Source organism: Oryx dammah, unplaced genomic scaffold (assembly GCF_014754425.2).
Source record: "Oryx dammah isolate SB20612 unplaced genomic scaffold, SCBI_Odam_1.1 HiC_scaffold_1, whole genome shotgun sequence".
Classification (NCBI taxonomy): Eukaryota; Metazoa; Chordata; class Mammalia; order Artiodactyla; family Bovidae; genus Oryx; species Oryx dammah.
The window spans coordinates 42,973,773-42,989,123 of record NW_024070185.1 but is presented as its reverse complement, the minus strand read 5'-3'; the positions used below and the strand labels follow the sequence as shown (position 1 = coordinate 42,989,123).

Sequence of the window (15,351 nt, the reverse complement as noted above, 5' to 3'; positions counted from 1 at the left end):
CTGCTCTAGTGTAAATTTTTTTAAAAAGCTTTACAGTATTCGATCCCGGGTTCCGGCACCAAAAAAAAAAAAAGCTTTACAGTAAAATTCGTAGTAAAAGAACAAGATTTGGTACTTTGCAGAGCCTTCAGGGTCAAATCCCGTCAGGGTTTTTTTTAAAATACATAATTGTCTTTATTGTTTCTTGGCTGTGCTGGGTCTTTGTTGCTGTGTTGGGCTTTCCTCTGGCTGTGGTGCTTGGGCTTCTCCCTGTGGAGGCTTTTCCTGCAGAGGGTGGGCTCCGGGGCTTCAGCAGTTGCGGCAAGTGGGCTCTACAGCACGGCTCCACAGTGGTGCACCGGCTTAGTTGCTCCACGGCGTGTGGGATCTCGCCGATCGGGGAGCAGACTCCTGTCTCCTGCATTGGCGGTGGATTCTCTACCACTGAGCCACCAGGGAAGCCCTGTCAGTTTTCTTGTACATGGGAAAAACAGAAAATCATTTTCCCTGAAGAGCTTGACTGTAAGATATTGTGAAACTGGAAGAAGAGGTGCCCAACTCACCACCCAGAGTGGAGACTCCATGGGTTACATTAGGGCACTGAGCTTAAAAGTCTGCTCTTGTTTTCTAATTCAGCGTTCGTTACTTAGACTTTGTGTGTGACTTGACACAGGGCTTAGAGGCAAAAATGGCTCTTAATGTAAGGGGTGTTGGAGATTGTTACTCCCCCTGCAGCAACTCTAGATGACAGCAGACCCCTGAAGGAAACCCTTTAGCTCTGGAGAATTTCATATATAAAGAGAAAAAGAATGAAAAAATTTAAAGGCTTTTTACATCAGCCCGCCTTCCCTCAGTTCAGGTAGAAAGTTGATGGCTGTAAACCATTGGTCTTCCTTTGGTCACAGCCCCTGTGGGCTACAAGCAGGAGAGAAAGGATCCTTTATTTTAGTCCTTCGAGCAGAATTGGCATCTCCTGATTGAGACGCTGATTGAGAGCATGTCACTCTGGGAGGCTCCACCCACACTTACTGAGTCAGAGTCTACTTTTTAACAGGATCCCCAGGCTGGTTGAATACACATTAAGAGAGCCCTGGGAAGCACTAGTCTTAATTGATAACTGTGTCCGTGCAGTCAACTGACCATTGATCCTCACTTTAAATGATTTCATGGCTTCTTAATGGTTTCTGACTTGGAAATAGCCAAAGGGGAAAAACTGTCTGCCTTTAATGACTGAGTCCAAGTACAGCTTGCCTGCCCTCTTATTTAGGAAAGATTTATATAATGGTAGAAAATGAAAATGAGGTGATAGAATTAGAAGAAATGCCATTTTATATGTATCAGAAAAGCAAACTAGAAAGGATAAAGGGAACTTGCCAGATAAACTCCACTTGTAAGGAAATAATCAAGTGGAATGGAGTCTATGCTTCTGCAAGAAGAAATAATTCACCCATATTAGAGCCAGCATCCTCTGGGGAGCAGTAGGGAGGGTCAAACATGAATGCCTGAAACGTCTCAGATTAGCACAGGGAGTTGGGCCTTTCCACCAAGCAAAGCCATAACGTTCAGCCATACACATAGCCCTATATCACGTAGGAAATTGTCCAGAATTCAGACATTGATAGAAAATCTTGAGGAAGCCCAGTACCTACTTCTGTCCTACCAGGTCTGTCAAGTTAGTAGTATTTTCTTTATCATCTATCTTTATAAAGATTGGATGGAAAAACATGATTTTTGAAATTAGTTCTTAATTCTTAAACAGAATTGGCTTAACCTTGAACAATCGCAAATTGTTGACCTTTTAAATAAAGTTAATATCATCTGAATTTAGTTTTTTAAAGGCAATCTAAGTCATAAGAGTCTAGCTATTGGTCTGACTGTTCTTGCTCTGTAGATCTGATCCCACGGTTAGTGCTCACTGTCTGTACTATCCAGGTCCGTGCAGGATTCAGAGTAATTCTAGTGTTTGTGAAAGTGGCCAGGAAGAGCTAGGAAAGCAGGAGTGGGAACCCCGGTTAAGCCTGGCGGTTCCATCTCCTTAGATTTGAATGAGCAGTCAGAATGCTATAGGCACTGCTCCTTACCTTAAAGCTACTTGAGGTCCCCAAGGCAGGGTCTGATTGCCAGAAAAAATTGGGTCAGCTGAGGGTCAGCTGCCACTCCTGCCGAAGGAGCAGCATGTGCCTCCATTCAGCCTTCCAGATCTCATTTCTTGTCCTGTTAGTGGAATCCAAATCACCTCCAGAAGCCTGGAGACAGGAGAGCCTGAGAGCCTCAGCTCCCAGACTTGGTTCTTTGCTGCAGGGAAGAGCATAGGAGGGGGCAGGAATGGGCTCTGAGTGACAGTGTCCGGTGTGGCCTCATGTTGAAGATACCAGCTGACTCACACAGGGTGTGCTTGTTTTTTTTTTTTTTAAAAACATTCTCTTGATGTGAACACTGAAAAGTAATCATGGGTAAGATGCCAGTTTTACACACGAGGAGACATGTGAGGGAGTGAAATATTATTTCACATTTTAAATAACTTGTTCCAGATCAGACGTGCCGGTCAGTGTTACAGGGGTTGTCTTGGTTCATAAGCAGCACTCTCTGATCTTTACTGCCCTGTTCTCTTTTGCACTTATTAGTGGGGCATCCTGTGACCATTTGGCATCAGAGGGGTACTTTTGAGGGGACCCTGGGATAGAAAAGGCACTTCAGGCTGCACAATTCTAGCATTTCTAGATACTAGAAATAGTGCATTGGAGGAGCATACTTATTCATGGGTGAGGACACTTCCAACTTTAAGAGATTATTCTGTTAATTTAAAGAATTGGGTAGTTCTTGTAACATGTAACTGTGGTCTCAATATACTCCCTCTTTTTTTCTTAAGCAGATGAAAAACTCGGAGAACCGCCATGCAGTGAGCTCCCAGTACAGGATGCATTCTTACTACCCGCCTCCTTCCTACCTGGGCCAGAGCATGTCCCAGATCTTCACTTTCGAGGACAGCCCCTCTTACTCGGAAGCCAAAGCAAGCGGTAGGTTCCTGGTTACATGGTCTGGACTTGAGGTGGAGGGGATACCTGCTAGCACTGGGTCTCTGGTCCTCTCAAACAGCTTACCAGTTAGCAGCTCTTGGAAAGGTTGTATAAGTATCCTTTAAAGTACTTAGCTATGGAATGATTTTTGCTTTGGTCGATTCTCAGTATCATGTTTCTCTTCCGGACACACAGAGCAGTAGGAATAAGATAGAGACTCCGATCAGAAGCCAAAAATACATTTTCTGGAGGATCAGTATGCAATATCAGGGGACCTTTAAATGTGGTTAAGTCCTGATATTTTTGGTGGAATGAATCTCTCTGTATTGAAGACTAGTTTTCCAAAACTTTTCCAATGTAAAATTGAAGGTATATTCATCTTTCGCAGGAGGAAATAACATAATAAAACATTTTTGAATACAATAGATCTCAGAGTTTATGCAGTAGCAATGCAAATAACTCTGATATAATGGCTTGGAAATAAAAAATGACTGTTTAACTGACAGAGCACTTTGAAATACGCAATTCCTTGACTTCAGTTTTAACTTTCTCCCCAGTGTTTACACTGTGATGATAGGTAGATCTTTTATGGCTGCTGTGCTCACATCCTGTTTTTAAGTTCTTTGTATTTCAGCATCATGTTTTGATCTAGGAAAGTAAGGAGCAGTCACAATTCAGGAAATCAGGGCAATAGTGAGTTGGGAGAGAAACCCACTATTAGAACTTAACTCTGTACTGGACAAAAGAAGCTGGTTTTCTAGATAGCTTCATTCTCTATAAAGAACTGGCTTCTTTGTAAAATGAGTATTTAGAGAATAAAAATTAGAACATGCTTTGATTTCCAAATTCAGAACAGTGAAGTCTAGAAAATCTGGAAAAGTTACTCTTTATTTTCCGTACTAAATTAAAGGGTTTTGTTAGTACGGAATACATAGGTCGAGGAGACTGACAGTGTGAACTCTGGAGAGACTGAATCACACATTGATGATTACACTTTGAGTTTTATTAATAATCACTTTTTTTCAGGAGTGGACAAGCACAATTCTGTTTTATAAATATTCATACTATATAATATTTGCCCACGTGGTCCTTTTTACATACTGTGTTTGATTCTGTAATTTGAATTATAAGATCCTTAAGGACAAGGAATACCTTATATACCTTTTTAGCTGCTGTGATATCTGTTGTTCATCAGTTTGAGGGAATGAATGAACAAAGGGATATGATTTGTAGTAAGTATGATTTGTAAGTAAGCTTGGTCTTTAAGAAGACACCATCCCAAAACAAAAGGTCAGATTCCTAACTCATTGTCTCAAGAAGCCAGGGCACAATTTAGGAATGAAGCAGTTAAAGAAATGTTTGTTCATACAGCAAATTAGGACTGAAACTTACTTTTAAGAAGAAATTGCCTGAGCTCTTTGCTCTAGGAATAATGGAATATTTTTAGAAGCACTGGCATTTCTGGAGACAGAGGTGTAAATTCAGAGCAAGGCAGTAAGACAAAAAGATAAGAGGAAATTTACTAGAGCAGAGAGGAAGGAATTTGGAGAGGCGCAGTAAACATTTGAATTTATGGCAGAAAAGGAAGAGACTCAGAAGGAGAGAGGTTACAGGGGGAAGAAGGGAAAAAAAAAAAGACAGCCACCCGAGTGTCCATAGTGAGAGACTGGGTCAATAACACCTAAAATTTCCTAGAACTTTTCTGGCGATAACATGTGTTTGAAAGTCTGCTGTGAGGAGACCTCAGGCGTAACCTTCTGGTCCTTCTCTAACTCACTGATAATTAATCAGGAGGGGCAAGCTTCAGACACGAGGGAGATAGCTGGGAAGAAATGCGGTGGAATCTCAGCAATACCTACTTTGAAATTGCCATGGAGAAGGAGAGTATGAATTAATAGGAAATCCAAGTCTCAGATTATTTTTTAAAGAAATAATGGCTTTATAACTTCCAAATATATGGTGTCTTGGGTTTCTACATTGCATGACACTTTTACAGAGCAGGTGGGTAGGGACAGGGAAGGAGAAAGTTACGGATCATTAGGAACACCCCAGGATCATCTCCCGGGCATCAGTTTTATCGTCGGCACAGATACAAGTGGGGGCCGTTTACACCCTCTGATGAGTGGGGTGAGGCTGGTGACGGGATGTGGGGACAGGGATGGGGCATCAGTAGTCATTTGTGAGAAGGTGGTAGAGGCTGGCTGATTACCAGTTACATTTATCAATTCTACCAGGTTTGAGTTGAGGTTGCATTAACAAATAATGATTTGTAAATAGTATGTCAATTATCCTGTGTGGGGACTTATAAGTAATTTGAAAAACAGCCTTTTCAGTAGATGTTTTGTTTGTAAAGTCTTAAGTATAAATTTATCCACTAAATCTATTTTTCTTTGGTTTCTTTAAAGGTAAGTTTAAACCTTTCTTTGCTATCTAAAGAAATGTGTCCAAGTTCAAGGTTTTCTTATGGTTTTGGTGAAGATTGTAACATGAAAATGAAATGTAGAGAGGGAAGGAATTACAGGGGAAGTTTTACTTCCGCTGTGTTGCTTCTGTTTAATGTTTTTCTTTGCAAAAAGGCTAGGATCCATTCTGTCTCCTTCTATGTCCTGAGAAGTATAAGGACATAGGTCAGAAATGGTGAGGCCTTGGTGTGTAAGACTTCATGAACCATTGCGGGGACTTTGGCTTTTATCTCAAGTAGATGGAAAGCCCCTGGAGGATTTCCAGCAAAGGGGTGACATGTCTGCCTGTGGTTTTTAAAGATCACTCTGGCTCTTGTTTAAGAACAGACTGTAGGGGTCCACGGTAAAGGCAGGGAGACCAGCTGGAAAGCTATTGCAGTAATTCTTGCAAAAGATGGCAGTAGCTTAGTCGGGGTGGGGGTGTGGAAGGGTTGAATTCTAGGTACATTTTGAAGGTAGAAACAAAAGATTTGGCGATGCATTTGGGATGTGACATAAAGGGAGAAGTGAAGAATGACTCTGTAATTTTTGATCTGATCAAATAGGAACTTGAGGTTTCTACTTACTTGGTCAGGTAAAGAAGTTCATGGGAAAAACAAACTTGCAGGAATTAGGAGGTTAATTGTGCACATGTTAACTGTGTGTCCCTGGTGGCTCAGACGATAAAAAAATCTGCCTGCAATGCAGGAGACTTGGGTTTAATCCCTGGGTCGGGAAGGTCCCCTGGAGAAGGGAGTGCCTACCCACTCCAGTATTCTTGGCTGGAGAATCACTCAGAAAGAGAAGCCTGGGAGGCTCCAGTCCATGGGTCGAAAAGAGTAGGACACGACTGAGTGACTTTTCACTCAAGTGTGAGATGTACATAATTCATCCAAGTGGATCATCAAGTTAGGGGTTGGATGAATGAAGTCTGAGGTTGAGGGGAAGTATCACTGCTGGAAATGACACTTGAGAGTTTAGTGTGTAGGTGTTATTTGAAGTTAATATGGTAGGATCACCTGGAGAAGTTGAGTGTAGACAAAGAATAGAGGACCGAGGATTGAGCGCTAAGGCCTGCCAAGGTTGAGAGGTTTGGTGGATGAGCGGGACCAGCAAAGGGTAGAGCCAGGTAGGTGCCTTCTCCTGCCCATGAGGTAGGATGAAGGTATCTAGGGAGGCAGGGAAAGAAAGCATTTCAGTGAACCAGGTAAATACTGCTGATAGATCAGATGAGGACTGGAGTTGACCATGGGCTGTTGAAAGGTAGAAATGATCAGAGTGATCAGTGGCTTGATGAGTGGCCGGTGTGGTGGGGAGGTGGGGACCAAAGCCTGACTGAGCATTCAGGGACACATCGGGGAGAAGCGTCCTGGCAGTGAGTGTAAACAGCTCCTGAAGGAGTCTTACTGGGAGGGGAGCAGTACCTGGAGAAGGTGGTGAGTTCAGGGAAGGTCCTTTCTTCTTTTTTTAAAGAAGGAGGTTATTATAATAGGTTATATTAAGATAAGCTGGTGTGGGGTGTGTTGGGGGGGGGCACAACTGTCCAGGATAATGGCAGTGACTCTTGAGTAAGCAAGGTCGGGGGGATCCCCAAGGACACCCCCTCATAGGGCAGTGGTCCCCAAGGTACGGGCTGGGCATGTTTTGTCACTGGTCTAAGAAGAGATCAGCAAAGGAATTAAGAGTAAACAAAAACTTTACAGCAACTTGACAAACCAGTTCTATCGAACAATAAAAAAGTTGGGGGCTGGTAGATTTTGTCTTTCACTTTTCTAATACTTCATTTTTACATTGAAGTAAAATCCACCTGACATAACCATTAACCATCTTAAAGTGCACACTTGAGTGGCATTTAGCAGGTCACAGGATTGGCCACTTTCACCTGCCTAGTTTCAAGTCATCTCTACCCCCCACAGGGAATCCCGTACCCGTGAAGCCAGCACTCTGCATTCTCCCTTTCACTGTCCCTGTTAACCACTAGTTTGCTTTCTTGTTTCAATGGATTATCTATGCTAGATGCTCTGTGTAAATGGAAGCATAATATGTGGCCTTTTGGACTGTCTTCTTTCACTTAGCATAATTTTTTTAAAGCTTGTACAATTTGTAGTATGTATCAGTACTTCATTCCTTAGGATAGCCTAATTATATGTATGGGTATACTGTATTTTGTTTATCTGTTAATGGATATTTGAGTTGTTTCCACTCTTTTTTGGCTGTTGTTAATAGTACCGCTATGGATATTCACATACAAGTCTTTGTTTGAAGATTTGTTTTTAGTTCTTCTGGGCATATATACCCAGGAGTGGAATTGCTGGATCATATGGTAATTCTGTGTTTAATTTTTTGAGGAGCCTCCAAACTGTTCCCCACACTGGCGATACCACTTCACATTTGCACCACAGTGTGTGAGGGTTCCAGTTTCTCTAGCTAAAAAACACACTATTTTCCAGTTTTTGCATTATGATTCTAGAAATTCATTTTTATGGTATTTTATAAAAGCATCAGATTGTGGCAGACTGGAAACTGGAAAAAGGATTTCAACAGAACAGGTCCCTCCTTGCAGATAATTTGAAAAATACTGACCTAGTGTCCAGGTGGAGGGCTGGTTTGTTTATGTATGACTGTAGCTAGGTCAGAGTAACAGCTGCAAGTTGTTTAGAAAGTGGTGATAGGAGCATTCTGGTAAATGATCCTTCCTCAACTTGGAATAAAGAGGCAGTGTCCACAGTAATACTGCAGTACTATAGATGCACACACGTCTGCAAGTAGGTGGCATTTCATATCTGTGAAAGTGTTAGTCCTCAGTCCTGTCTGATTCTTTGTGACACCGTGGACCACAGCCTGCCAGGCTCCTCTGCTCAGGGAATTCTCCAGGCCAGAATACTGGAGTGGGTAGCCATGCCCTTCTCTAGGGGATCTTCCCAGCCCAGGGATCGAACCCAGGTCTTCTGCATTGCAGGAAGGTTCTTTACCAGGGAAGCCCCTTCATATCTGTAAACAGGCGTTTTTGTCTACATATTGACTGCTTGAGTAAGTTCTTAGAGTATATGTGGCTGGCCAGCATTTTCAAAGAGGTTTAGATTTAAAATGGTGAAGGTGAAAATACTCAGATATTTTTGTCTGTTGTCTTATGGGCTCAGTTTGAAAGTCAGAATTGTTGCATCCTGTTTCTTCTGGGTCTTTGGCCTCTTCCAGCTCAAAGAAGTGACAGGCTCCTATGCAAACCCACCCTTCCTTATGTTCAAACTCTGCCTTTTTTTAGGAGACAGAAACACAGTTGAGGTGCTTATTTTCTATAATGAGCTGTTTATGTAAAAGTCCTCGGACACACATAGGACATGAGCAGCTCTGTGAGGCCTGGGGCAGAGCATTTACAGTTCACCCAAAAGTCAGATGGCCCAGGTCAGCAGAAAGGCCTCCTGAGTTGAAGGCCTCATGTTCCTTTGTGATACCTGGGCAGCTCACAGAGGCCTCTGTGTCCCCAAATAGGGTTTTCTGAATGCATCCAGCACCTACAGTTTTGTAGGCCAAATCTAGAAGTGCCTGATTCCACTGATGGCATATGCTACCTTGCCCACAAGTCGTCGTGACTAAACGTGAAGTGGTTGAGCTTTCATTCCACAGAACGAACTTTCTAGATGTTGTGCATCAGAGTTGGATTTTAGCAAAAGATGATGAGGTTGAGCCTCCCGGTCTTGCAGGTGAGAACAGTCAGGTGACACACAGGCTTCTGGGGTTCTTTTTTTTGGCTGCATGGCTTGTGCAGGCTCTCATCAGTGAGAGTGCAGAGACCTAACCTCTGAACAGCCAGCAAATTCTCTTCTGTCTTTTCTGACAACTTCTTTTCCTTCCTCCATGAGACAAGAGAGTGTTGATGGAATGTTGACTTGTCTTCTGTGTAGCATGCTGCCTTTTGACAAGGCCACCACCAGTCTAGAAATAGCAGGTGGTTCCCAGGGCCCAACGTCAGACTGAGGGACGTCAGACTCGCTCATGAAGGAAGAAGTTCACTCACTGCAGCACTTCAGCAGGAGTTATCAGGATGTATTCTCACACACGGAGGACAGGGAGCAAATTCATACATCTTTGTATTCTTCCAGGTGCCTCCCAAAGTGCCATGCTCTCAGAACTCCTGGGAGTTTCATGGTTTCTTGTATGAATAAGAAACTGACCTCTGGGTCCTTTCTGCAGGTGTCTCCCTGACCCAGAGTTGGGGATTCTGATAAAGCACTTGGTGAAATAAATAGGTCATGGAAAAACATGGGGTGCAACCCCCCAGGCTGCAACATATCCTGGATTTATATCATGTACAATCTTCTCTTTGGAAAGCTTGAGTCTTAAAGACTTAAATCTTTGAATGTGATGGATTTTTGATTAATGACAGCCCTGCATGAGAAGTCAAGAGAGGCTTAATCTCTCTTCAGGCCAAGAGAGGCTTGGTGGAGCTGCAGGCAGGATGCCGTGCCACCTCTGAGTCAGTTTGTAGAGCTGAAGAAGAGTTGCAGGCATAGGAGCTCAGCTCCCGAAACCACTCCCCTGGTGTTCTTTCTGCTGGTGAATCCTGTGGTTTCTTCTTCCCGCTTTCCTTTTCCCATAAACACGTAACTCTCATACTGTCTGTAACACCACACCGTGTGTGTTGTGGGGGATAGCGCATTTAAGCCTTGTGGTCATAGTATTATCCCCATTTAGCAGATGAGGACCCTGAGACATGGAGACAATGTCTGTGAAGCAGGCAAGAGAAGGGTTACTCATTTCCTGCCGCAGGTAGAAAAGCTGAGGAAAGTGATGACTGAGCTGCTCAAAACCCCCCAAAATAGGCTTAAAAAACTCACAGCGTATCAGGTGTGGTATTTACATTACTATTTCTAAAGCTGAATGTAAACTTCAAAACATGTTTATCTCCTGATTAACATGGTAAAGTCAATGTTTGATTTTGTGGTGATATTTGAGTTTTTTTATTTAACAGGAGGGATAGTGCAACAAAGTGCAATATTTGACAAAGGCAAAGATTACAAAATTAAATAGCTAATTATTAGCTTTGAAATTTAAAGTGCAAATAGAAAAACACTTTTTAAAAGTTTTTTTTCCCCCCTCCTTGGACATGATTATTATTTTAAAATTAGTGTGAATAAAAGGCTTGTTCATTTTCCCCAGGTAATTTTTTTCCCTTTGGCTGTGCCCGTGGCAAGTGGGATCTTAGTTCTCTGGCCAGGGGTCAAACCCATGGCCCCTGCAGTGGAAGTGAGGTACCCTAACCACTGGACTGCCGAGGGAGTCCCATCCTTAGATAACTTCTGAGGGAAACAGTATTTTATCTTCTGCATAGTCGGTCAGTGGCTTATCACAAGGTAGATTTTATATTTTTGGTTTGTCTTTTAAATACAGGGCACTTTTGCTGAGGCCTTCCTTTGGGCTAAAGATTGCAGTCAGAAGGGAACACACAGAGCAGAGCTCTGGAAAGCAGTTTTAGGAATTCCCAAATGTCCTGAAAGAACCAGGTTGAACACCATGGCGAGACACTGCTGGCCCGTGTTTTCAGGCTCATTTTGTCTTGATGGGCTGCAGGTGTGACGTCAGGCCCCTGCCTTACTGCTCGGTGCAGGGAACCCCATCCATCTGTGGGCACATCACACCCCATCAAGGTGGCTGATTCTGTTACGCATTCAGTGGCCACTTGTCTTTAAAAATCCTGAAGAGGCAGCGCTAACATGGGTGTGAGCTTGGATGGACAGTAGCTGCCCTGGGCAGAGTCTCCTACGTGATCATGCATGAGATTTCCTCACTTGAATCTGACTCGACTCCACTGGGCCTCAGCAGTTTTTCTTGGGCACAGTGTGGAGTAACTCTGGAGTTTATGTTCCCTCCTCAGCTCCTCAGAGGCCCAGCCCAGGCCAAGTACAACTTGAATAACCTTCAGGAAAGCTGTGCTGTCCTTCTGTCGGCCGCTGTCTTTGAAAATTGCCTCCAGAGTTAGTGAGCAGGAACAGTTAAGATTTACAAACAATGATGAAGCTTGTCATGCATCTTTCACCATTCATCATCCAGGTGCCGTGCCTGGGCGGTGAAGTGTTCTTCATAAAAACCAGCTCAGTGTGAAATACACCTCGCTGCAGTGTTTACTGCTCTGAAGCTCGTCAGCGGCCCTTTATAGTAAATCCAGATTGCGATGTGACATTACAGTATATCATTGCCCGGCGCGGCGGGGTTTACACTGCGAATGAGTGCAGTGCACACCAGATGAGGTGTCCAAATTGAGTTATGTCAGAATTTGGCTGTTATATGGGGATAGCTTTTGTTTTCCGAACACTGAAAGTTAGCTTTATATGTATTTATATTTATATATAGGCATATACTTCCCATCTTGCACGTATACATGGGTATACAGTATATGCTGGGGTCAGGTTCCAGCTGGGCTTCTTCTGCTGTAAAGAATGATGACCGGCTTTTATGTCCCTTCCAACTGTTGTTCACTGAAATTGGCATCAGCAGAATCTTTGGGGGAAACTAGAGTAGATGGTTATTTCATGATAGAGGTGGTTTCATTTTGCTGTGTAAAGTGGTTATATTTTCCATTCTCTCTAACACAAAAGGGCCCCTCTCTCTGGGATTATGCTGGTACTGGAATGATCCCTTGGCAGGAGGGTGAAGAGAGGAAACGACACAGGACTGGCCTGTTGGTCTGAACACATGCACTTGGAGGAGGGCTCTGAAGTCCGTTGCTTGTTTATTATTTTTTAGTGGGTATCAAAATCCTAGTGCTGCCTCTGTTATCTTGAAAAACGCTGCTTCCAGGAGAAGATTTATGGTGTTTTAGCTGAAATCGGCAAAATAAAAGAGCACGCTGAATTTATTGCATGATCGGGTTTATTTACATTCACCCTAAAAGCGCCGATATTAAAAATGAGCTCCATAAAAAAATAATATTCAGAGATAACAGCAGGCCCTGCAGTCCCACGATCATCTTCGTAACACGCATGTTTTTAACTTAGCTCTTCAGTGTAGCAGGGTTGTCAGGAGAGCCATTGTGTGGTCTTCACACTCCTGCCACTGCACTGAATCCAGGGCCTCTCCCTTCTGTACCCCAGATCTAGGGCAGGGGTCCCCCCGTTCTGGATGCAGAGGTGAATACAGCCCTCCCACCAGTGTTCTCCGCTCTTCTTCCTGGATGTGTGCCCTCTTGGTTGCAGGGTTTCTTACTTGGGATGGATTAACGGTGCCACATCTGAGCCTCCCGAAGCGGCACAGGACACTGTTGCAGGTGTGCAGCGCCGGCCCCTGGGGAGGGATGGGGCGGAAGCCTCCCACTGACCACGGTGCCCGAGGAAGGAGAGAGCAGTCGCTTGTCAGCCCAGCGCCATCGCTTCATTAGGGCTGTAAGATCAACACAGGTGTCCAGTTAGGGTTAAATGTCACATAATGTCTGTGGTTTATTTTAATGTTTAATAAGTATGTCCACAGTATTTTATTATGTTAAAAATTATTTGTGTCTGAATCTGGCAACCTCCGGCTTCACCCGAGTCCTCTGAACCACCGTTTTCCGGCAGTGGGGTAAAAAGGCAGAAATGAACGGTGGATGGAGGAGAGCAGTACCTTCACTAAGCATATTCAGCAGTTTTAAGAGTTGTTTCATTTATATTTCTACAAAAATAGTACAAGAGGCAGTGCTGATCATGCTCAGAATGCTTTCCTGTTTTGGTTGAAGCTCTTTATGGGTTTCTCCATGAAAAATTTCTGGATTATAAATTCTCCTTGCATATGTTAACTGTATTGTATCTTCCTCTGTCTAGGTAATTTGTAGGTCTGGATGTTTCTTTTATCATATTTCATAGGCCAGCTCCATTAATATAAGAGGAAATAAAAATGAGCCCAGTGCTGCTTAGACTCAAGATGGAAATGTATAGTTTTTGTGAATGTGGTTCAGTTGCCCCCTTCTATCTTTACCGGACATTACAGTGAGTTTTGAACAAAACCAGCTCCTGTCTCTTTCTTGAGACCTCCCCACACCACACCAGGGTGTGAACCAAGGACTCAGTCATTAAACAAGTGGTAAATTCATGGAGTGCCAATTATGTGTTTGTGGCCCTAGCGTTATGCCCAGGAGATGAACTGTGGCCCAGAACATGCTGCAGTGATGCCTAAGTGTCGCCATATCTTGGGGACATAGGCCCTTCCCTTCATGTCCAAAGTAGAATAGTCTTGCCTCTGAGCCTCTGCAAGGTGTGCAAAGGAGCAGCCATATGCCATGCTCTGTTGAGCATTTTCCAGACTTGGTTGATGACTTTGCTGTGAACCTAAGAGAACGTTTCCTTCTCCAGTTAAAGAAGCCAGGATCACAACCAGACTCTGGATAGGTATGCTTCATACACAGCCCTTGCCAGGCTTGCTTCCTGATTCTTACATGGCTGTAGAGGTGGGATGGCAAAGGAGAAAATGAAAGATATGCCCATCTGAATACAGAGTTCCAAGGAATAGCAAGGAGAGATTCCTCGGTGATCAATGCAAAGAAACAGAGGAAAACAATAAAATGGGAAAGACTAGAGATCTCTTCAAGAAAATTAGACATACCAAGGAACATTTCATGCAAAGGTGGGCACAATAAAGGACAGAAACCATATGGGTCTAACAGAAGCAGAAGATATTAAGAAGAGGTGGCAAGAATACACAGAAGAACTATACAAAAAAGACCTCAATGACCCAGATAACCACGATGGTGTGATCGCTCACCTAGAGCCAGACATCCTGGAATGTGATGTTAAATTGGCCTTAGGAAGCATCACTACAAACAAAGCTAGTGGAGGTGATGGAATTCCAGCTGAGCTATTTTAAATCCTAAAAGATGATGCTGTGAAAGTGCTGCACTCAACATGCCAGCAAATTTGGAAAACTCAGCAGTGGCCACAGGACTGGAAAAGGTCAGTTTTCATTCCAGTCCCAAAGAAAAGCAGTGCAAAAGAATGTTCAAACTACCGCACAGTTGTACTCATCTCACATGCTAGCTAAATAATGCTCAAAATTCTCCAAGCCAGGCTTCAACAGTACGTGAACCGAGAACTTTCAGATGTTCAAGCCATCTTGAAAAGGCAGAGGAACCAGAGATCAAATTGCCAACATCCGTTTGATCATAGAAAAAGCAAGAGAGTTCCCCAAAAACATCTACTTCAGCTTTATTGACTTACGCCAAAGCCTTTGACTGTGCAGATCTCAGCAAACTATGGAAAATTCTTCAAGAGATGGGAATAGCAGACCATCTTTCCTGCTTCCTGAGAAATCTGTATGCAGGTCAAGAAGCAACAGTTAGAATCGGACATGGAACAACAGACTGGTTCCAAATTGGGAAAGGAGTACGTCAAGGCTGTATATTGTCACCTTGCTTATTTAACTTATATGCAGAGTACATCATGAGAAACGCTGGGCTGGAAGAAACACAGCTGGAATCAAGATTACCAGGAGAAATATCAGTAACCTCAGATACGCAGATGACACCACTCTTATGGCAGAAAGTGAAGAAGGACTAAAGAACCTCTTGATGAAAGTGAAAGAGGAGAATGAAAAAGCTGGCTTCAAACTCAATATTCAGAAAACTAAGATCATGGCATCTGGTCCCATCACCTCATGGGAAATAGATGGGGAAACAGTGGAAACAGTGACAGACCATATTCTTGGACTTCAAAATCAACTGCAGATGGTGACTGCAGCCATGAAATGAAAAGACACTTGCTCCTTGGAAGAAAAGCTATGACCAACCTAGACAGCATATTAAAAAGCAGAGACATTACTTTGTCGACAAAGGTCTGTCTAATCAAAGCTGTGGTTTTTCCAGTAGTCATGTATGGATGTGAGAGTTGGACTATAAAGAAAGCTAAGCACCAAAGAATTGATGCTTTTGAACTTTGGTGTTGGAGAAGACTCTT

At 43.3% G+C, this 15,351-nt stretch overlaps 1 protein-coding gene across 2 annotated transcripts in view; it reads left to right on the top strand.

Annotated features, from left to right (window-relative positions):
• The window catches only part of DMRT1 (doublesex and mab-3 related transcription factor 1), a 91,990-nt gene that overhangs the window by 49,827 nt on the left and 26,812 nt on the right, over positions 1-15,351 (top strand). For both annotated transcript variants that reach the window (XM_040247298.1, XM_040247261.1), the window contains exon 4: positions 2,852-2,996. In XM_040247298.1, the coding sequence (XP_040103232.1) occupies positions 2,852-2,996 (145 nt within the window). The remainder of the gene's footprint in view (positions 1-2,851; positions 2,997-15,351) is intronic.